Here is a 24,478-nt window from a genome sequence, read left to right as displayed (position 1 = left end):
TCTAGCCAGAGCACACAGGAAGCTGTGCCATCTATCCAACAATCCTGCTTACAGTGGCACTTGAACAGAGAGCACAGCTCATGGTTTTCCCCATCTTTAGAACAAAACGCAGTGGTCCCATGTGGCCAAGGAATTAAGGGTACAGTCTGCCTAACGTGTGTCCACAAATAATGAGGCATGCAAGTCATAGGGCCTACTCTGCTGCCTTGTCAGGGCAGGGAAGCTAATTCATTCCGCAGCTAATGCTGAGTAAAGTTCTTTTTCCTTACCTTTTAGGAAGGCTGATCAGTGAATCTGGACAACCACAGAGTATATCCTACTGCCTCATTTGGGCAGGGAACCATGCCAGCAGTCCTATCTGACAGTTAATACCCCTCATCCTTGACTTCAGAGCTTGGACAGTGGCTCTTGCCCCAAAATAGGACCTGTCTGCCCAAGTACATGTCCAAAAACCTCAACTGAACTGGCCAGTGAAGAACTGTCTGCCAAAATAAGCCTGTAAAGTCTGGAAGAGGAGACCAATTACTCAAATGCACAGATACCAAAGTAAGGAATGAAGAAAGTAAGAAAAATCAGGTGAATGTAACACAATAAAATTAAACTAAAAATGCTGCAAATAAATGACCCAAAAGGAAAGGAGATATGTCAGAGAAATAATTCAGGATAAACTTCTTAAAGAATTTTAGTGAACTACAAAAGCAAACAGATAACTAAATGAAATTAGAAAATGGTGAATGAAGAAAATAAGGTCAACGAAGAAATAAAAATTTAAAAAAAGATGTCCTAGGGCTTCAACAGTAGGCTTGAACAAGAAGAATAAAGAATCAGTGATCTAGAATTCAAGAATATTTAAAATTATTCAGTCAGAAGAGCAAAACCTTAAAAAGAATGAAAAAGAGAGAAGAAAGCCTACACGACTATGGGACGAACACACACACACACACACACACACTAATATCCATATCTTAGGAACTTGAAAAGGAGAAAAGGAAGGGACAGAAAGTACATTTAAAGCAAAATGGCTGAAAACTTTCCAAGACTGGGAAAGAAATGGATTTCCAAGTGCATAACACACAAAGGATCCTGAATAGGTTGAACCCAAATAGGGCTACATGAGGACACATTACAATTAAATAATTAAAATAAAGAAAAAGAAAGAATTTTGAAAGAAAAAGAAGATATCAGGTTATACACAAGGGAACTCCCATAAGACTATGAGCATATTTCTCAACAGAAATATTTCAGGTGAGGAGAGAATAGGATTATATATTCAAAATATCAAAAGAAAAAACTGTCAACTAAGAATTCTATGCCCAGCAAAGCTGTGCTTCATAAATGAAGAAGAGATCATGATTCTAAAACAAATAAAAGCTAAAGGAGTTAATCATCACTAGAGATGCCTTACAAGAAATACTAAAGGGAGTGAAGTTGAAGTAAAATAATGCTAATTAACATCATTAAAACATGAGAAAATTAGCATAAATGTCACTGTTAATGGCAGGTGTATAGTCAGAATTAGATACTGTGATAGCATCATGATGGTGCATAATTCACTCTAGTTTAAAAGTGGAAAAACAAATATACTAAAACAATTATAATAAAATACATTATAGGATATATAATACAAAAAGAGATGTAAAAGCACATAAACTATAATTAATAACTAAAAAAGAATAAGACCCTGGAGAAGAAGAGAAGTAAAAGTATAAAGTTTGAAAATGCTACTGAGTGGGAGGAGATGAAGATGACAGAATAGAGGCACCTGGAACTTACCTCCTCCCACAAATACATCAAAAATACATCTACATGCAGAACACATCTCACAGAAAATCTACTGAAAGCAGGCGTAAGATCACATTCAACTAAATCTGCAAGAAGGATTCTTAGATAGTGGAGTACGAGGAAGGGACAAGGGAAAAGAGGAACTGGAACGGGACCTCTGCCCCTAGGCAGGGAGCTGTGAAAGAAGAAAGGTTCCCTTATTCTAGAAATCTCCTTTACCACCTGGGAGGTCTGCTGGGACAGAGAGGGAGCATCAGAGACACAAGGGAGAATGTGGGAGGTGGATTACGCCCCAGCAGGGCACAGAGAGACAGCACAGACTGCCTTTGCATGTCAGCAAGCTTCCCACATGCCTAAATATTCATGAGTGTGAAGTGGCCAAGTTCTGAATCTCAAAGCTTCAATGGACAGTCTGGAGAAAGGACTCAGTTTGGCTATACAGAGATAGCTTGAAGGGCCTGGAGTATAGTCTGGGTCATGACTGGGAATGTGTACAGAATGATGTGGGAGTCCACCATAAGAGTCCCATTGTCAACACACAAAACAAGGGTCACAGGTGCACCATAGCAGTTTTCTTGTCAGCATGCTCACAACAAAGCATGGTTTCCACCACCGAGGGTTTTGCAAAGTTCCAGAGTACCCAAACATGGAGGTGGGGGACCTGAAATTTAAGCTGATTATCCACGCTCCCAAATCAGGCACAGGAGTATAACTTTGGAAGGACTCAGACCAGTGAGTTTTGGGGCCAGAACAATGCATTCAAGCCTGAGGGACATCTGAGCTAATTATTGGTACTCCTATGACAGAGATGAGTCCAGGTGCCACAATCAGAAAACTTAGTGGGTGCACACATCAAGTGGTGGGCAACATCACACAATCACACATCTTGGTGGACAGCACCTGGGGAGGAGTTCACAGCAGCTCCTGTCCCAGTAGGAGTGCTCCAGTCCTACCTCACACAACAGTTTAGAAAAGGATCTGGAAACTTCCATTCCAACAACTGAAGAGCAGATTCTGTCCCCAACAAGGCTGTGACAACCACAGAGCAAAGAAGAGGCTCCACCCAACCTCCAGTGCAGGCTCCAGTCAGCACACCACAAGCACACCCCCTATCAAGGGGACAAGGGCCAGCACACCCTGAGAAAGACATGTCAAGCATTCATATCAAAACAGCCCTTGAACCAAAACTATTGGACTTACACAATCTTACATAAAGGGTCAGTTCAGTTAAGTTCAGTAGCTCAGTTGTGTCCGACTCTTTGCAACCCCATGAACCACAGCATGCCAGGCCTCCCTGTCCATCACCAACTCCCGGAGTTTACCCAAACTCATGTCCATTGAGTCCGTGATGCCATCTAACCATCTCATCCTCTCGTCCCCTTCTCATCATGCCTTCAATCTTTCCCAACATCAGGGTCTTTTTAAATGAGTCAGCTCTTCACATCAGGTGGCCAAAATATTGGAGTTTCAGCCTCAACATTAGTCCTTCCATAGAACACCCGGAACTGATTTCCTTTAGGATGGACTGGTTGGATCTCCTTGCAGTCCAGTGTACTCTCAAGAGTCTTCTCCAACACCACAGTTCAAAAGCATCAATTCTTCTGTGCTCAGCTTTCAGTTCTACATAAAAACAGACCTTCAGACCAGAGTAGATAACTGTTTCTCTTAAATTAATAGTCAGAGAACTATAAGGAAAAGGCAGAAGAACTACTCCCAGTTGAAAAAAGATAAATCTTCTGAAAAAAACAATGTAACAGACATCCCAAATCTACCAGAACCCAAGTTCAAAGAGCAATTAACAAAAATGCTGAAGGAATTAAGAAAGATTGTCAATGGAAACACACATTACTGAACCAAGGAACTAGAAACTATAAAACGGAACCAAACAAAATCGCCAAGATAAAAACCAAGCTATAGGAATAGCTCAGGAAAGAATGAAGAGATGGAGCCAAAGCAAACACAACTCCCAATTGTGGATGTGACTGGTGATGGAGTCAAGTCCAATGCTATAAAAAACAATATTGCATAGGAACCTGGACTGTTAGGTACATGAATCAAGGTAAATCAAGGAAGTGGTCAAACAGGAGATGCCAAGAGTGGGCAACAACATTTTAGAAATCAGTGAACTAAAATGGACTAGAAAGGGCTAATTTAATTCAGATGACCATTACATCTACTACTGTGAGAAAGAATCCTTCAGAAGAAATGGAGTAGCCATCAGAGTAAACAAAAAAGTCCTAAATGCAGTACTTGTGTGCAATCTCAAAAACAACAGAATGGTCTCTGTTCATTTCCAAAGCAAACCATTCAATATCATAGTAATCCAAGTCTATGTCCCAACCACTAATGTCAAAGAAGCTAAAGCTCAACAGTTCTATGAAGCCCGAAAAGACCTTCTAGAACTAACACCAAAAAGAAGATGTCCTTTTTGTCACAGGGGACTGGAATGTAAAAGTAGGAAGTCAAGAGATACCTGGATAAGAGGCAAGTTTGGCTTTGGAGTACAAAATGAAGCAGGGCAAAGCCTAACAGAGTTTTGCCAAGAGAATATACTGGTCATACCAAACACCCTCTTCCAACAATACAAGAGATGACTCTACACAAGGACATCGCCAGATGGTCAAAATTAAAATCAGACTGATTATACTCTTTCCAACAGAAGATGGAAAAGTTCTATACAGTCAGAAAAAACAAGACCAGGAGTGACTGTGGCTTAGATCATGAACTCCTTATTGCAAAATTCAGACTTAAACTGAAGAAACTAGGGAAAACCACTAGACCATTCAGGTATGACCTGAATCAAATCCCTTACAATTATACAGTGGAAGTGAGAAATAGATTCAGGGGATTAGATCTGATAAACAGAGGGCCTGAAGAACTATGGACGGAGGTTTGTGACATTGTACAGGAGGCAGTGATCAAGACCATCCCCAAGAAAAAGAAGGGCAAAAAGGCAAAATGTTTGACTGAGGAGGCCTTACATATAGCTAAGAAAAGAAGAGAAGGTAAAGGCAAAGAAGAAAAGAAAAGATATACCCATTTGAATGCAGAGTTCCAAAGAGAAGCAAGGGGAGATAAGAAAGCCTTCCTCAGTGATCAATGCAAAGATACAGAGGAAAACAAAAGAATGGGAAAGACTAGAGATCTCTTCAAGAAAATTAGAGATACCAAGGGGACATTTCATGAAAAGCTGGGAGATGGGCACAATAAAGGACAGAAATGGTATGGACCTAACAGAAGCAGAAGATATTAGGAAGAGGTGGCAAGAATACACAGAAGAACTATACAAAAATAGATCTTCATAACCCAGATAATCACGATGGTGTGATCACTCACCTAGACATCCTGGAATGCAAAGTCAAGTGAGCCTTAGAAGAATCACTACGAACAAAGCTAGTGAAGGTGATAGAATGCCAGCTGAGCTTTTTCAAATCCTAAAAGATGATGCTGTGAAAGTGCTGCACTCAATATGCCAGCAAATTTGGAAAACTCAGCAGTGGCCACAGGACTGGAAAAGGTCAGTTTTCATTCCAATCCCAAAGAAACACAATGCCAAAGAATGCCCAAACTACTGCACAATTGCACTCATCTCATAGGCCAGTAAAGTAATGCTCAAAATTCTCCAAGATAGGCTTCAACAGTATGTGAGCCATGAGCTTCCAGATGTTCAAGCTGGTTTTAGAAAAGGCAGAGGAACCAGAGATCAAATTGCCAACATCTGCTGGATCATAGAAAAGGCAAAGAGAGTTCCAGAAAGACATCTACGTCTGCTTCACTGACAACACTTAAAGCCTTTGACTGTGTGGATCACAACAAACTGGAAAATTCTTAAAGAGAAAGGAATACCAGGCCACCTGACCTGCCTCCTGAGAAACGTGTATGCAGATCAAGAAGCAACAATTAGAACCGGACATGGAACAATGGACTGGCTTCAAATTGGGAACAGAGTACATAAAGGCTGCATATTGTCATCCTGCTTATTTAACTTATATGCAGAGTACATCATGAGAAATGCCAAGCTGGGAAAAAGCACAAGCTGGAATCAAGACTGCCAGGAGAAATATCAATAACCTCAGGTATGCAAATGATACCACCCTTATGGCAGAAAGTGAAGAGGAACTAAACAGCCTCTTGATGAAGGTAAAAAAAGAGAGTGAAAAAGCTGGCTTAAAACTCAACATTCAAAAATTGAAGATCATGGCATCTGGTTCCATCACTTCATGGCAAATTGATAGGAAACAATGGAAACAATGACAGACTATTTTTCTGGGCACCAAAATCACTGCTGATGGTGACTGCAGCCATGAAATTAAAAGATGCTTGCTCCTTGGAAGGAAAGATATAACAAACCTAGACAGCATGTTAAAAAAGAGACATTACTTTGCCAACAAAGATTCATATAGTCAAAGGTATGGTTTTTCCAGTAGTCATGTATGGATATGAGAACTGGACCATAAAAAAGGCTGAGCGCCAAAGAACTGATGCTTTCAAATTGTGGTGCTGCAGAAGATTCTTGAAAGTCCCATGGACTGCAAGGAGATCCAACCAGTCAATTCTAAAGGAAATCAACACAGAATATTCATTGGAAGGACTGATGCTGAAGCTCCAATACTTTGGCCACTGGATGCAAAGTGCCAACTCATTGTAAAAGACCCTGATGCTGGGAAAGATAGATGGCAAAAGGAGAAAGCGACAGCAGAGGATGAGATGGTTGGATGGAGTCACTGACTCAAAGGACATAAGTCTGAGCAAACTCCAGGAGATGGTGAAGGACAGGAAAGCCTGGCATGCTGCAGTCCATGGCGTCACAAAGAGTTGGACATGACTGAGCAACTGAACAATAACATGAAAGTTTGAAACATTTTAAAGAATTTTTATCATATTTTTGGTTGATCACTTGATTTGATTTTGAAGTTATTTTATCTGTAAGACTACATCTCCAATTTTATACCTACAAGAAAAAAAAATCTATTTAGGTTATAGGAATATCTTTGCAGATCTTTTCATGATGCATTCTTCAATATAGTAAGGAATACAAGTGTATCTGTGATATTTTATTCCACTTTAACTTCCAAATATCTGTAATAAGATACTTTGCACTTCAGAATTCTATGAATTCTACTAATTCTACATATTTCAAAGTTTTAACAGTGATGAAAATATAAATGCAATATCTAAATGTAAATATAAATGTAAAATGTGTAAAATACATGCCGTAATGCTGGGAAAATTTTTAATGCACTTGTTTTCAAATAAGATTAAGTCATTACATACCAAAGCAACTCCTGCAGAATAACCGGTAACACACATCTTTCCAGGAAATGCAGCTCCCACATAATTTGGATATTCTCTAAAGCTAAATAAATAAGTATTAAGTGATAGTTAATTTTGACAATTCATATATGATATTTCTTGCTGAGAATTTTCCTATAGTTCATAAAATTCTAGTCTGAAGCAAACTGAAGTGAAATCTTTATGTCTTTGTTTCACATTTGTAAAACAGTGTTCATTAAATGAGATTAAGCACTTTGGGTTTCTAAAACATATCCAGTGAATCCAAATTTTTGATGACTTTACTGTTCTTGTGACATTTGGTTAAGGTTACCAAAGCCTTTACAGGCTTCCCTGTAAAGGGACAGTAAAGAATCTGCCTGCAATGCAGGAGACCAGGGTTTGACCCCTTGGTCAGGAAGATTCCCTGGAAGGAAACGGCAACCCACTCCAGTATTCTTGTCTGGGAAACCCCCTGGACAGAGGAGCCTGGTGGGCTACAGTCCATGGGGTCACAAAGAGTTGGACATGACTTAACAACTGAGTACACACATATGCACCAAAGACTTTGATCAAACATTTCAATCAAAAGCATTTTGCTCAATAACAATGAAAAGTAGCTTTAATGTATGGATTAAAAGTTTTCACTCAAATACAGGTAAGCTCACCATTTTCTTACTGTAATGACTATATTGTTCTACAACTTAAATTAATTTTTTTCTGCTTTGAAAAAGACTCCATATAGCCTGCCATATAATAATACCACTATTCTTAGAGATTTATATAAATTATTCTATTTAATTCTCAAATCCACCCAGTGAAATAGATACTATTTGTCCCCACTGAACAAATCAAATATCAGATAGAAAGTACAAATAACTTGCTCAGGGCAGCAGAGTTAATAAGTACTGCTGAAGGATATGAACTTAAGACAGTTTGAATCCAGGGTTGTACTTTCAATTACTAAGATATAGATGCTCCAAACATATTCTTCCATCATTAGAGCCCCAGCCAAAACAAACATTCCAGGATGTATGTAGAAAAGCTTGATACTCAATTCTCAATTTGAAATGTCCCCTCAGTCTCAACTGCACTTTACTTCACAATTGCACTGTCCCTCCACTGCTCCCTTATTCTGATACTATACATCTCTACCCTTTAGCACTTGTATCCAAGTATTTGCCCTTAACACCCAAGTTTAGATTTACAGTCCAATATCAAATTATTGCTTAAATTCTTTCTTCATTCAAGACAGTTCTCCCAATAGATAAGACTTTCCCCTAAACTCTATCCATACTCCTGATGAGCTGGATACAATAATAACTTTTTACTTAATACTGCCCACCCAATCTTCACATCAAATCAGTTGTCAAGATTTAATGTTTTACTTCTTCAATGTTGCTTGTTTCCCTCTCCTCCTACAGAGGTTTCACTATAGTTATAACTATGAATTCCATACTCTGAAAAGAATTATTCAATTCAGTTCAGTCACTCAGTCGTGTCTGACTCTTTGAGACCCCATGAATCGCAGCATGCCAGGCCTCCCTGTCCATCACCAACTCCCGGAGTTCACTCAGACTCATGTCCGTCAAGTTGGTGATACCATCCAACCATCTTATCCTCTGTCGTCCCCTTCTTCTCCTGCCCCCAATCCCTCCCAGCATCAGAGTCTTTTTCAGTGAGTCAGCTCTTCACATGAGGTGGCCAAAGTACTGGAGTCTCAGCTTTAGCATCATTCCTTCCAAATTTATCTATAAGTATATCTATATAAGTGTACTATATATCTAAGTACACTGCTTCAATAACCTGTAATGCTCTCCACCTTCCTTTGAGTTTAAAGACGTCTAAATCTGCCTTCACACTTCTAATTTGATTCATTACTTTGGATCTCTCTCTCACTCTTATTCTTGTTCTCACTCTCACTCTCATTGTTTCTTCCTCCTTTAAACTATAAACAGACATAATGTACTAACATTAATCTTCTGCAATGACATCAGCAAGATGGCAGACTTGGAACTTTTAACCCTCATCTCTCTCTCCAGAGACAATTTTGAGAAATACTCACAGATGACAGTATTTTTGTGGCCTAGGAGTCCAAGGAAGGGTCCCATACCACATTTGAGCAAAAAAATCCAGAAACATTCACATTCTTAGGTAAAAACAGTTTCACTCTGCCCACGTCACCATTCCCCCAACGCAGCACAGCTCAGTGCCAAGAGACATGCCTTCAGCCACGATTTCTCCCACAAGGAAAGGTGAGAACATAGTGAGTGCCCCCAGTCATGCAAGATGATGCCCAAGAGGCCCATTTTTTAAATTAAATTCCATTGAGAGATGGATGGATAAAGAAAATATGATGTACATACACAGTGGAATATAATTCAGCCTCAAGAAAGAAGGAGATCCTGCCATTTGCAACATGGATAAACCTGGAGGACATTATGCTAAGTGAAGTAAGCCAAACATGAAAAGTGAAGTACTGTATGATCTTGCTTATATGTGGAATCTAAAAGGGTCAACTTATAAAAGCAAAGAGTTGAATGGTGGTTGCCAGGGGTTGGGAAATGGGGGAAATGGGAAGATGGTTAAAGGTATAAAGTTTCAGTTGCACAGGATGAATATGTCCTAGAGATCTAATGTACAGTCAGATGACTAGAGTTAATAATACTGTATTGTATATGTGAAATTTGCTAGAGTAGACTTAAATTTTCTCACCACACACCAAAAAATGGTAACTGTATAAGATGATGGATATGTTAATCAACTTGATTATAATTTTATAATGTATACATATATCAGAACATCACATTGTGGACATCCCTGGTGGTCAGTGGTTAAGAATCCTCCTGTCAGGGCAAGGGACATGGTTCTGGGAAGAGTCCACATGCCTCGGGGCAATTAAACCCATATGCAGCAAATACTGAGCCCGCATTCCAGAGCCCACAGGCCACAACTACTGAAGCCCACATACTCTGAGGCCCATGCTCTGCAAGAGGAGAAGTCACTACAAAGAGAAGCCTGCACACTGCAACTAGGGAGTAACCTCCGCTTGTCACAACTAGAGAAATCCCTCACACAGCAACAAAGACCCAGTACAGCCAAAATAAATAAATAATAAACAATCTTCAAATGCTATTAAAAAACCACACTGTACCCCTTAAATATATAAAATTTTTACTTATCAATTATAACTCAGTAAAGATGGGAAAGAATAACAATAACAAAAGCAAATATAGGGAAATTGAGGCAGAAAACATCAATTGCCCTAGGTGACAGACAGGGCTGAACTTAAATGCAGGCAGTTGGCCTCCAGAGCTTAAATTTGAATCACTATGCTATGTTATCTCAATAAACATTTGTTGAATAAAGGAAAGATTGTAAAAGGCTTAAAAAAATTAAACTTGCTATGTTCACTATTCCTCCTTTAGGACTAAGATCATAAATCTGGAGTATGGAGACCACAGGAAATTACTGTTAATTATCATAAATTTCAAGGTATTTATTCTACTATATTACATTACTAAGGGGCTTCCTAAGTGGCATTAATTATAAAGAACCCACCTGCCAATGCAGGAGATGTAAGAGACATGGTTTCAATCCCTGGATCAGGAAGATCCCCTGCAGGAGGAAATGGCAACCCACTCCAGTATTCTTGCCTGAAGAATCCCATGGACAGAGGAGCCTGGCAGGCTACAGTCCATGGGGTTGCAAAGAGTCAGACACAACTGAAGTGAGTTAACATGCAGCACATTACTCATATGAAAAATATATTGGTGCTTTAAAATAACATCAAGATATCAAGAAGGATCATTACTTAAGTTTAAGGATGCTGATTGTACCATAATTTCTATATTTCTAATGGGATAAATTCCCTGTCACCAGTCTTACTATTAATACATCAAAGTTCAACATCTTAAAATTGGGAAATGGTATGTCAAAGCTGTATATTGTCACCCTGCTATTTAACTTATATGCAGAGTACATCATGGGAAAGTCTGGGCCGGGTGAAACACAAGCTGAAATCAAGACTGCTGGGAAAAACATCAATAACCTCAGATATGCAAATGACACCCCCATTATGGCAGAAAGCAAAGAGGAACTAAATAGCCTCTTCATGAAGGTAAAAGAGGAGAGTGAAAAAGCTGGCTTAAAACTCAACATTCAAAAAACTAAGATCATGGCATATGGTCCCATCACTTCATGGCAAATAGATGGTGAAACAATGGAAACAGTGACAGACTTTATTTTCCTGGGCTCCAAAATCACTGTGAATGGTGATTGCAGCCATGAAATTAAAAGATGCTTGCTTCTTGGAAGAAAAGCTATGACAAACCTACACAACATATTAAAAAGAAGAGACATTACTTTGCCTACAAATGTCTGTATAGTCAAAGTTATGGTTTTTCCAGTGGTCATGTATGGATGTGAGAGTTGGACTATAAAGAAAGCTGAGCACCGAAGAATTGATGCTTTTGAACTGTGGTGTTGAAGACTCTTGTGAGTCCTTTGGACTGCAAGGAGATACAACCAGTCCATCCGATAGGAGACCAGTCTGCTTCTCCTCCCACCTTTAATCTTTCCCAGTATCAAGGTCTTTTCAAATGAGTCAGTTCTTCGCATCAGGTGGTCAAAGTATTGGAGTTTCAGCTTCAGCATCAGTCCTTCCAATGAACATTTAGGACTGATCTCCTTTAGGATGGACTGGTTGGATCTCCTTGCAGTCCAAGGGACTCTCAAGAGTCTTCTCCAACACCACAGTTTAAAAACATCAATTCTTCGGCACGCAGGTTTCTTTACAGCCCAACTCTCACATCCATATATGACCACTGGAAAAACCATAGCCTTGACTAGACAGACCTTTGTTGGCAAAACAAAGGTTGGTCATAACTTTTCTAGGTTGGTCATAACTTTCCTTCCAAGGGGTAAGTGTCTTTTTATTTCATGACTGCAGTCACCATCTGCAGTGATTTTGGAGACCCAAAAAATAAAGTCTGTCACTATTTCCACTGTTTCCCCATCTATTTGCCATGAAGTGATGGGACCAGATGCCATGATCTTAGTTTTCTGAATGTTGAGCCTTAAGCCAACTTTTTCACTCTCCTCTTTCACTGTCATCAAGAGGCTCTTTAGTTCTTCTTCGCTTTCTGCCATAAGGGTGGTGTCATCTGACTATCTGACGTTATTGATATTTGTCCCAGCAATCTTGATTCCAGCTTGTGCATCATCCAGCCCAGTGTTTCTCACAATGTACTCTGGATATAAGTTAAGTAAGCAGGGTGACAATATACAGCCTTGACGTACTCCTTTCCCAATTTGGAACCAGTCCATTGTTCCATGTCCAGTTCTAACTGTTGATTCCTGACCTGCATACAGATTTCTTAAGAGGCAGGTCAGGCGGTCTGGATTCCTATCTCTTTCAGAGTTTTCCACAGTTTATTGTGATCCCCATGGTCAAAGGCTTTGGCATAGTCAATAAAGCAGAAGTAGATGTTTTTCTGGAATTCTCTTGCTTTTTCAATGACCCAACGGATGTTGGCAATTTGATCTCTAGTTCTTCTGCCTTTTCTAAATCCAGCTTGAACATCTGGATGTTCACCATTCATGTACTGTTGAAGCCTGGCTTGGACAATTTTGAGCATTACTTCACTAGTGTTTGAGATGAGTGCAATTGTGTGGTAGTTTGTGCATTCTTTGACATTGCCTTTCTTTGGGCTTGGAATGAAAACTGACCTTTTCCAGTCCTGTGACCACTGCTGAGTTTTCCAAATCAATGTCATATATATTAACAAATTGAAGAGTAAAAAAAATAGTCATTTGAACCAACACAGAAAAAGCTTTTGACAACATTTACCATGCATTTATGGCAAAAAATTCTCAACAAAATGGGTATAAATGAACATTTTGTTCAGTGGCTAAGGTACATTTTAGTTAATTTAGTACATTTATTTTGTGGCCCCATGGCCTGTAGCCCACGAGGGTCCTCTGTCAATGGGATATCCCAGACAAGAATACTGGAGTGGGTTGCCATTTCCTTTTCCAGGGGATCTTCCCAGGGATGGATGGAACCCATGTCCAGGGATAAAACCCATAATCCTGCATTGGCAGGCAGATTCTTTACCACTGAGCCACCAGGGAAGCCCTATAAAAGAACATACGGAACATAATAAAGGTCGTATAAGACAAACCTGCAGCACCTAACATCATACCTCGGAATGAAAAACTGGCAGCATTTCCTCTAAGACTAGGAACACGTCAAGGATGCTCACTATATTCTCACCACTATATTCAACATAGTGTTGGCAGTCCTAGCCATAGCATTCGAACTGGAAAAAGAAGTAAAAGGAATCCAAAGGATGGAAAAGGATGAAGCAAAACTCACTGTTTGCAGATGACATGATACTATGTATAGGAAATCCTAAAGATGCCACAAAAAACTGTTAGAACTCATCAATGAATTCTGTAAAGTTTCAGGATACAAAATTAATATAATTAGTTGTGCTTCTATACACTAATAAATTTTACCAGAAAGAGAAGTGAAGACAATTTCGGGCTTCCTGGTGACTCAGTGGTAAAGAATCTGACTGCCAGTGTAGTAGGTACAGGCTCAATCCCTAGTCCGGGAATCCCACATTCCATGGAGCAACCAAGCCCATATGCCACAACTATTAAGCCTGTGCTCTAGAGCCGAGGAGCTGCAACTACTGAAGCTAGTGTGCCCTAGAGGTCATGACACCACAACGCGGAGCCTGTGCACCACAGCTAGAGAGGAGCCCCTGCTCGCCACAATTAGAGAAAAGTGTACACAGCAATGAAGACCCAGCACAGCCAAAAATAAATAAATAAAATCATTTTTAAAAAGAACAATCATTTTTTTAAAAACTACTTAAACTTCTTTATAAAAACACAATCTTATTTACAATCACATCAAAAAAAATTAAAAGACTCAGGAATAAATCTAACCAACATATAAAAGACCTATATTCAGAAAACTAGTAAAACACTGATGAAAGATACTAAAGAGAACACAAACAGAGGGAAAGACATATGTGTTCACATATTAGGAGAATTATTATGTTAAAATCTCATACAATCTATAGATTCAATGTAATCCTTTATCAAAATATCAACAGCATTTTTCACCAAATTTGAACAAAGAATACTATAATTTTAATGGATCCTCAAATAGGCTAGGCAATTCTGAGGAAAAGAACAAAGCTGGAAATATTTCATTCTTTGATATCAAACTATACTACAAAGCTATATTAATTAAAACAGTGCTGTACTGGTACAAAAAACAGACACATAGATCCATGGAACAGAATAGACAGCCCAGAAATAAATCCAAGTTTATTTGGTTGATAATCTATGATAAAAGAAGTATGAACACACAAGGGGTAAAAGATAGCCTCTTCAATAAATTGTGGTGGGAAAACTAGACAGCCACATTCTTGAAACTGGACAATTCTCCATAACATATTCAAAAAAACCTCAAAGGGGATTAAGGAATTAAATTTAAGTCCTAAAACCTTAAAATCCTAGAAGAAAAGATAGGCAGTATAATCTTTGATATCAGTCTTGGCAGTATTTTTTATCATCTGTCTTCCCAGGCAATGGAAATAAAAGTAAAAATTAAACAAATGGGACTACATGAAACCAAACTGTTCTGCACAGTGAAGGAAGATATCAACTAAATGAAAAAGCAACCTAATGAGTGGAAGAATATATTTGCAAATGATATATCTGATAATAGATTAATATCTAAAATATATAAAGAACTCATACAACTCAACACTAAAAAATCATATAAGGCATGCATGCTCAGTCATGTCTGACTCTTTGAGACCCCATGGACTGTAGCTTGCCAGGGTCCTCTGTCCATGGAATTTCCCAAGCAAGAATACTGGAGTGGGTTGCCATTTCCTACTCCAGGGGATCATCACACCCCGGGATCAAACCCATGTCTCCTGTGTCTGATTTTAAAATGAATGGAAGACCTGAAAAGACATTTTTCCAAAGACATATAGATAGCCAAGAAATACATGAAAAGATGCTCAGTATCACTAATTATCAAGGAAGTGCAAATCAAAAGCACAATGAGATATCACTTCACACTTGTGAGAATGACTAGTATCAAAAAGTCTACAAATAACACATTGATATATAGATTTACTTTTATCTCTAAACATTTCAAGAGGTTGTTTGTGGGACTTGACAAATGTTTGCCAAAGGTAATCATTTAATTCATGGCAAAATTGGCTATTTAACTGGAAGAAAATAAAATTTTACTTATTTTTTGTTATATAAATATTAGACTAAAATGCATTGAAAACTCATTTATAAAACACAATAATATTTATTATTTAACAAAAATTTGCAGACTAAACTTTAGGGCTGGAGGAGATCTTCATCAAATAGGAAATCCAGAAGTAAAAATAAGATTAGCAAACTTGGCCCTAAAAACATTAAAGATTTTATGGAGCAAAAAAAAAATTAAAATATCTTAGAAAAATTACAGACATGGAAAAAGTATTTTTGATATACATAAACAATGGATTAGTATCTAAACATTCAATAAACCCTTACAAATTACAATGAACTAGTTAAATAACATGAAAAGGCAATCTCAGAAGGACAGATCCAAATGATTAACAAACATGAAAAGATGCTCAAATCTACTAGTCTTTGGAGAAAGGAAATTAAAAAACATTTCAATTTTATATCCATCAGACTGTCAAAATAATGAAAAGAAAAATAACCCACCAGTAACAGATGTAGGGAAAAGATTAATCTTACATATGCAAAAAGAAATATCACCATGCCAAATTCAAAATATGTACATGCAGATTTATTGAAAGACATGATGATCATAATTGCTAGTAAATTTTATATGGATACAATGATTAAGTATACACTTAAAATTGATTGTTAGAAAACTAACATTTAAAATAATGTAGAAAATTCATTAGGATAAAATACTCTACCAAGTACTCTACCAAGCCTTTGATCAAAACTTATTATAATAATATAAACTTCCCAAGGCAAATCCCTTCTTTTTATGTAGTGATTAAGATTACTGACTCTGGAGTTACTAAGTGTAGGTCCAAAACCTAGACATCAAAATCCTGAGTTGGTTTAACCTCTTGAAATGTCAATCTCATCAGTAAATGTTGATAAGCATAGAAATAAATTTTAGTAATCTTCTTTTATTGTCTGATAACCAGAAAGAGAGTATGAGGGCTGAATGAGTGCATAAAAAATAACCAAAGTGTGAACAGTCAAAAATGAACAATTCCCTAAATTAAGCTACAACAATATCACAAATCTTTGATTTCTAAGAAAACTGAAACATTATTCTTACATGAATAGATATGCAATATCATGAGGCCTCAGGGTAAGATAGGAATTTTTCCATTCTAAAAATCTATGCAATAATTCTTCTGCCTCACCAGCTGTAGAGATCTTATTTTTATCAGACCACAGTTCCAAAGATGACAGCACGATAGAAATTTTTAATTGGGCAAACATCTAAAAAGAGAGAGATAAATGCATGAAAAATTAATTTTTATGTATTAAATTACATTTATAATTAAATTAATTCCATCTTTGATAAATTCACACTCAATTTATATGGACAACTTAATTCTTCAAAAGCACCACATCAAGTTAATGTGAATTACAATTTCAAACTTAGTATGAATTTTCCTGACTAGTATGAAAAGGAAAATACTTACCGAATTTACAAGGCCAATAATTTCGATGATTTTATTTGTTACTATCATGCTATCAGAGCCCAGGTAATCAAACTGAAAAACATAATTAATTTAAAATTTTAATATGATTTATTATATAATATGTTTGAGATTTACTCTCCATCTACTCTCTCAGGTTGAAGCTCCTTTGGGGTTAGAACACTTCAAAATAAGACAGCATCAAAAAATGAATATAAACTGAACCACTCACATACTGTAGTATATAAAATCATATAGCCACTCTGGGTGATAGTTTGGCAACTTGTTTCAAAGCGGGTAATAGACCTAGCAATTGCACTCATGGGCATTTATCCTAAAGAAATAAAAACTGATGCTCACAAAAACCCATGCATGTGTGGAAACAACTCATACGTCCTTCAATGGTCAAAGGGTTAAACAAACCAGTACATTCATAACATGCTACTCAGTAAAAATGCTACTTAGTTATAAAAAGAAAAAAAGAGACGTTACTGAACTGTTGATATATGGAACATCTTGGGTAAACCTAAAAAAAATTATGCTAAGTATAAACAAATCTCAAAGGATATATACTCCATGGTAACATTTATGCAGTGTTCCTGAAATCACAGAGGGAGAAGTTGATTAGTGATTACCAAAGGTCAAGAAGTAGGGAAGTGGGGAAAGATGGGAATGACTCCAGAGGGATAACATAAGAAAGCTTTCTGATGATAGTGCTCTTGAGTGTCTCCATTCCAAGCGGTGGTAGTTAGGAAAGGCTACATATGTGAAACTACCACACAAAACCACACATATACACACAAATTAGTATAACTACTGAAGTCTGAATTAAGCTCTGAAGAATGCACACTATCCCTTGGATATTCCACAGGACCCTCAAGATAAGCATATTCAAAACTACACTGACCATCCTCCCTCAAAAATATGCTCCCCCTCAGATTCCCACTTCTTCATTATCTATTCTTCTATTATCATTTATGACCTCCCACATTTATTATACTACATGTTCTATGACAGCAAAACTTTTTCTGTTTTGTTCACTACTCTATTCCCAATAAATAAAACAGTAACTGGAGATGCAGGTGACGCTTAATAAAGTTATCCAAAAAATGAATAAATCAAATCAATTTACAAGTTCTTCTAACTGAAGCTCAGTAACTTAAAATTGGCCTTTCCCATCTATTGATTTATAAAAGTTTATCTTGATTACTGCAACAGTCTCTTAAATGCTTTATCTTTCTTCAATCTTTTCACCAGCATTCCTGCCCCTACACTGTTTACAAACATGATTCTAAAATGAAAATATCAACATGTCATTTCTCTGATTAAAATCATTCATTGACTGTACCTTTAGGATAAAATCCAAGTATCATATCAGTTCTTCATTTCTTTCCCTTTCCCCTGTTCAGCCTTGTGTATTAATCATCCTAAACTTCTTTCAGTTATCTGAACAGAACAGTCTTATGTGCCCTTGCAAAGAAAGGTTTCACAATAGGTCTTCCTTGGCCCTACCCTCCTCCCACTGCCAAACTAACCAAATCAGAACACAACCTCCAATAATCTCCTTTATCAGGGTTTTTTATTTTTTTTCTCAGTTTTTCACTTTTACAGGTTAGTGAAAAGTGAAACTGTTAGTCGCTCAGTCATGTGCGAGTCTTTGTGACCCCAGGGACTGTAGCCCACCAGGCTTCTCTGTCCATGGGATTCTCCAGGAAAGAATACTGGAGCGGGTAGCCATTCTCCTCCAGAGTATCTTTCGAGCCCAGGGATCTAGCCCAGGTCTCCTGTATCTCTTGCACTGCAGGCAGATTCTTTATGATCTGAGCCACGAGGTTCTCACGCTCCAATTCCCCTGCCCTAATCATCCAAAGGCAAGGTACGAAATACCTTTAAACAACCTTGATTCTCCAGAACCCACTGCAACTTTCCAAACTAGCCGATCCTAAACCTGTTTACCTTGCCTTGCTATTTCTTCCTATAGGAACCATAATAAAGGTTCCTGCCATGTTTTCCTATGGCTCCTTCTGTCTCTTGACCTACTCTTGGTGATTCCCCACGTGGCATGATGTGGTACACCCTTTCCTCTTGGGAACTGCGAAACAAAGTGTCTTTCCAATAGTAATCATCTCCCCATCTGTTGGCATCAGCATGCCTAAATAATAATAAAACCTACATTTTCAAACACCTCCTTACATGCTCTTATAGTATCCCGGGTTACAGTTGTGTCTTTATGTCTTTATCCAGTAATGCACTGTTGTTGTTTTTTTTTTTAATTATGACAGTATGATAACACATTTACAGGAGATTTGGGAAATACAGAACAAGGTTACATATAGTTCCACTATGTATTACAATTATTTTTTAAGTAGGTAAATTAAGATTCTTAGTTGGACTTTCAATATCAGATTCTCAAAAATTAATGGAATGAATATACAGAGAAGTAGAAGGATATAGTAAACCTGAAGAGCACTATGAGCCAATTCAATATAATTAAGATTTATACAATTTTCACACAACAGTAGGATAAAAATTCTATTCAAGTTCCCATAGATGATAAACTAGGAGACACTGGAATATATCCAGGGACATAAGTGAAGTGGAAGTCATTCAGTCGTGTCCCACTCTTTGCGATCCCATGGCCTATACAGTCCATGGAATTCTCCAGGCCAGAATACTAGAATGGGTAGCCTTTCCCTTCTCCAGGGTCCAGGGACATAAAACAAGGTATAAAAGTTTCACGGTATAAAGGTGCTGAAATCATACAGAGTCTGTTCTCTTATCACTGTGGAATTATATTAGAAATAAATATCAAAATATATTTGAAAATAACCCACATATTTTCAAGTGCAATGTGGCATTTACCAACAGAGTTCTTTGACTTAGCCACTGAAAACTTCAATAAAGTTAGAAGACTGAAAAAAACAGAGGGTGACTGCAAAGAAGAAAGGATTTTGGTGAGAAATTAATACCAAAATGAGAAATTAATACCCAAGATGCTTTTAAAAATCCCATGTATGTGGTAATTAAAAGCCCACTTTTCAATGATGGATATATCTAAAAAGCCCTAAAGAAGGAAAATCAGAAAATATCTGCAACAGAATAAAAATGAAGAGAATTTACCAGAACTTGTTGCATGCAGCTGAAGCTTCTCAGTGCAATTAAATACAATGTGGAGTCTTGAATAATGTGTGAAAACAAATAATGGACACTAGCATAAAATTTTGTGAAATGTGAACAAAATCTGCACTTCAGTTAGTAATACAGTATCACATGTTAATTTCCTGGATTTTTTTTAACAACATAATATATCTTTAAATTCTCAGAATTGGATTAAAAGTTTCAAGCCTGATTCGAATTTTTTTTAAAAAATCACTAAGATAATAAATTTTCTAGAATTTTAGCAGTAATACTAGATGCCAAAATACATGGAACTATATCAAAGTTTTGACTGAACATAAATTAGAAATCTAGCATTTTATTCATACTGAGTCAAACAAGTGGAATCAAAATGTCATAAATATTTTAGATAGGCAAAATTCATAAATTTTCCAAAATATATATTATACACACTAAGAAAGAAAGGAAAGAAAGGGAAGTCACTCAGTCGTGTCCAACTCTATGCGACCCCATGGACTGTAGCCCACCAGGCACCTCCGTCCATGGGATTTTCCAGGCACGAGTACTGGAGTGGGTTGCCATTTCCTTCTCCAGGGGATCTTCCCCATCCAGGAATCGAACCCGGGTCTCCTGCATCGTAGGCAGACACTTTACCATCTGAGCTACCAGGGAAGTTTATACACACTATTTATACATACACACACACACACACACACACACACACACAAGGCTTGAGAAAGAACAACAACATCAAAAAAGAGACAGAGAAATCAAAACACACAAACTAAATGAAATGAGAAGACCGAATACGAAATAGAAAAAGTAAAACGTCATCATATAATCTAGTTGTTTTCAGACATGGCTGCTCATTAGAAACACATCTGGAGCTCTGGAAAACAAAAGCGGTACTTGGCAATTGCATTTGTTTTTTAATTCTAAGAAAATTCTGATATACATTTAATTTTTAAAAAGTGATTACAGGATTTTCTATTAAATGGTAGTTTTAGTGCTACTTAGAGCTTCCCTGGTGGCTCAGAGGTTAAAGCATCTTCCTGTAATGCGGAAGACCAGGGTTTGATCCCTGGGTAGGAAACATTCCCCTGGAGAAGGAAATGGCAACCCACTCCAGTATTCTTGCCTGGAGAATCACATGGACGGAGGAGCCTGGTGGCTATAGTCCACGGGGTCGCAAAGAGTCAGACACGACTGAGCGACTTCACTTTCACTTTAATGATACAGGATTCTATTATTTTCTGTTGACAAACCATGATACAATCTCATTAAAACAAATAATCTTATATAATCAAAAGAGTAAAATATGTTTATCAGTTTCACAATCAATAGGCAAACAAAACATAAAAGATAATTGTAATTTCGAGTCATAATTGAAACATGATGAACCTAAGAGTATAAAATAATTACGTACTAATTGGGGGATTAAGTAGAGTGATATGCTAAGTGGAAGACCACACATGCACATGTTTTCATCCACCCAGTGACTCTATGTCATTTGGTTCAGTTGAATTCAGTTCAGTCGCTCAGTCATGTCTGACTATTTGCTACCCCATGAACCACAGCACGCCAGGCCTCCCTGTCCATCACCAACACCTGGAGTTCACCCAAACCCATATCCATTGAGTCGGTGATGCCACCCAACCATCTCATCCTCTGTCGTCCCCTTCTCCTCCTGCCCTCAACCTTTCCCAGCATCAGGGTCTTTTCAAACAAGTCAGGTCTTCGCATCAGGTGGCCAAAGTATTGGAGTTTCAGCCTCAACATCAGCCTACCAATGAACACCCAGGACTGATCTTTAGGATGGACTGGTAGGATCTCCTTGCAGTCCAAGGGACTCTCAAGAGTCTTCTCTGACAACACAGTTCAAAAGCATCAGTTCTTCGGTGCTCAGCATTCTTTATAGTCCAACTCTCACATCCATACACAACTACTGAAAAAAACGACAGCCTTGACTAGATGGACTTTTGTTGACAAAGTAATGTCTCTGCTTTTTAATATGCTGTCTAGGTTGGTCATAACTTTGCTTCCAAGAAGTTAAGTGTCTTTTAATTTCATGGCTGCAATCACCATCTGCAGTGATTTTGGAGCCCAGAAAAATAAAGTCAGCCACTGTTTCCCATCAATTTGCCATGAAGTGATAGGACTGGAGGCCATGATCTTAGTTTTCTGAATCTTCAGCTTTAAACCAACTTTTTCACTCCCCTCTTTCATTTTCATCAAGAGGCTCTTTAGTTCTTCTTCACTTTCTGCCATAAAGGTGGTGTCATCTGCATATCTGAGGTTATTGATATTTCTCCCGGCAATCTTGATTCCAGCTAGTGCTTCCTCCAGCCCAGTGTTTCTCATGATGTACTCTGCATATAAGTTAAATAAGCAGGGTGACAGTCTTGACGTAAGTATTCCTTTTCCTATTTGGAACCAGTCTGTTGTTCCATGTCCAGTTCTAACTTGCTTCCTGACTTGGATACAGGTTTCTCAAGAGGCAGGTCAGGTAGTCTGGTATTCCCATCTCTTTCAGAATTTTCCACGGTTTACTGTGATCCATACAGTCAAAGGCTTTGGCATAGTCAATAAAGCAGAAATGTTTTTCTGGAACTCTCTTATTGTTTCCATTATCCAGCAGATGTTGGCAATTTTATCTCTGGTTGCCAGTATTCTGAACGCCGAAGAATTAATGCTTTTGAACTGTGGTGTTGGAGAAGACTCTTGAGACTCCCTTGGACTGCAAGAAGATTGAACCAGTCCATTCTGAAGGAGATCAGCCCTGGGATTTCTTTGGAAGGAATGATGCTAAAACTGAAACTCCAGTACTTTGGCCACCTCATGCAAAGAGTTGACTCATTGGAAAAGACTCTGATGCTGGGAGGGATTGGGGGCAGAAGGAGAAGGGGACGACAGATGAGAAGGCTGGATGGCATCACTGACTCAATGGACGTGAGTCTGAGTGAACTCTGGGGGTTGGTGATGGACAGGGAGGCCTGGCATGCCGACATTCATGGGGTCGCAGAGTCAGACACGACTGAGAGCCTTCACTTTCACTTTCACTTTCCTCTGCCTTTTCTAAAACCAGTTTGAACATCTGGAAGTTCATGGTTCATGTAATGCTGAAGCCTGGCTTGGAGAATTTTGAGTATTACTTTACTATCGTGTGAGATGAGTGCAATTGTGTGGTAGTTTGAGCATTCTTTGGCATTGCCTTTCTTTGGGATTGGAATGAAAACTGACCTTTTCCAGTGCTGTGGCCACTGCTGAGTTTTCCAAATTTGCTGGCCTATTGAGTGCAGCACTTTCACAGCATCATGTTTCAGGATTTGAAATAGCTCAACTGGAATTGCATCACCTCCACTAGCTTTTTTGTAGTGATGCTTTCTAAGGCCCACTTGACTTCACATTCCAGGATGTCTGGCTCTAGGTCAGTGATCACACCATCGTGATTCTCTGGGTCATTAAGATCTTTTTTGTACAGTTCTTCTGTGTATTCTTGACACTTCTTCTTAATATCTTCTGCTTCTGTTAGGTACATACCATTTCTGTCCTTTATCAAGCCCATCTTTGCATGAATTGTTCCCTTGCTATCTCTAATTCTCTTGAAGAGATCTCTAGTCTTTCCCATTCTATTGTTTTCCTCTATTTCTTTGCATTGATCGCTGAGGAAGGCTTTCTTATCTCTCCTTGCTGTTCTTTGGAACTCTGCATTCAAATGGGTATATCTTTCCTTTTCTCCTTTGCTTTTCACTTCCCTTTTTCACAGCTATTTGTAAGGCCTCCTCAGACAGCCATTTTGCTTTTTTGCATTTATTTTTCTTGGGGATGGTCTTGATTCCTGTCTCCTGTACAATGTCACGAACCTCTGCCCATAGTTCATCAGGCACTCTGTCAGATCTAGTCCCTTAAATCTATTTCTCACTTCCACTGTACAATCATAAGAGATTTGACTTAGGTCATACCTGAATGGTCTAGTGGTTTTCTCCACTTTCTTCAATTTCAGTCTGAATTTGACAATAAGGAGTTCATGGTCTGAGCCACAGTCAGCTCCTGGTCTTGTTTTTGCTGACTGTATAGAGCTTCTCCATCTTTGGCTGCAAAGAATATAATCAATCTGATTTAAGTGTTGACCATCTGTTGATGTCCATGTGTAGAGTCTTCTCTTGTGTTGTTGGAAGAGGGTGTTTGCTATGACCCACACATGCTCTTGGCAGAACTCTATTAGCCTTTGCTCTGCTTCATTCTGTACTCCAAGGTCAAATTTGCCTGCTGCTCCATGTGACTCTTGACTTCCTACTTTTGAATTCCAGTCCCCTATAATGAAAAGGACATCTTTTCTGGGTGTTAGTTCTAGAAGGTCTTGTAGGTCTTTATAAAACCGTTCAACTTCAGCTAATTCAGCATTATTGGTTGGGACATAGACTTGGATTCCTGTAATATTGAATGGTTTGCCTTGCAAACGAACAGAGATCATCCTGTCGTTTTTGAGACTGCATCCAAGTACTGCATTTCGGACTCTTTTGTTGACCATGATGGCTACTCCATTTCTTCGAAGGGATTCCTGCCCTCAGTAGTAGATA

The 24,478-nt window shown here is 38.2% G+C and overlaps 1 protein-coding gene and 1 non-coding gene across 2 annotated transcripts in view; both read right to left on the bottom strand.

Moving 5' to 3' along the window:
* The window catches only part of ADAM32 (ADAM metallopeptidase domain 32), a 168,805-nt gene that overhangs the window by 95,971 nt on the left and 48,356 nt on the right, over nucleotides 1–24,478 (bottom strand). Inside the window, exons 8-10 of the mRNA XM_027530051.1 lie at nucleotides 16,785–16,856; nucleotides 16,412–16,578; nucleotides 7,057–7,138 (exon numbers count right to left, since the gene is read on the bottom strand). Coding sequence (XP_027385852.1) covers nucleotides 7,057–7,138; nucleotides 16,412–16,578; nucleotides 16,785–16,856 — 321 coding nt within the window. The remainder of the gene's footprint in view (nucleotides 1–7,056; nucleotides 7,139–16,411; nucleotides 16,579–16,784; nucleotides 16,857–24,478) is intronic.
* Nucleotides 20,499–20,570, bottom strand: TRNAR-ACG. The gene has a single exon. It is a non-coding gene; the product is annotated as a tRNA-Arg (tRNA).

The sequence above is a fragment of the Bos indicus x Bos taurus genome, chromosome 27, assembly GCF_003369695.1.
Source record: "Bos indicus x Bos taurus breed Angus x Brahman F1 hybrid chromosome 27, Bos_hybrid_MaternalHap_v2.0, whole genome shotgun sequence".
NCBI lineage: Eukaryota > Metazoa > Chordata > Mammalia > Artiodactyla > Bovidae > Bos > Bos indicus x Bos taurus.
This window is presented reverse-complemented; position numbering and strand designations above follow the sequence as displayed.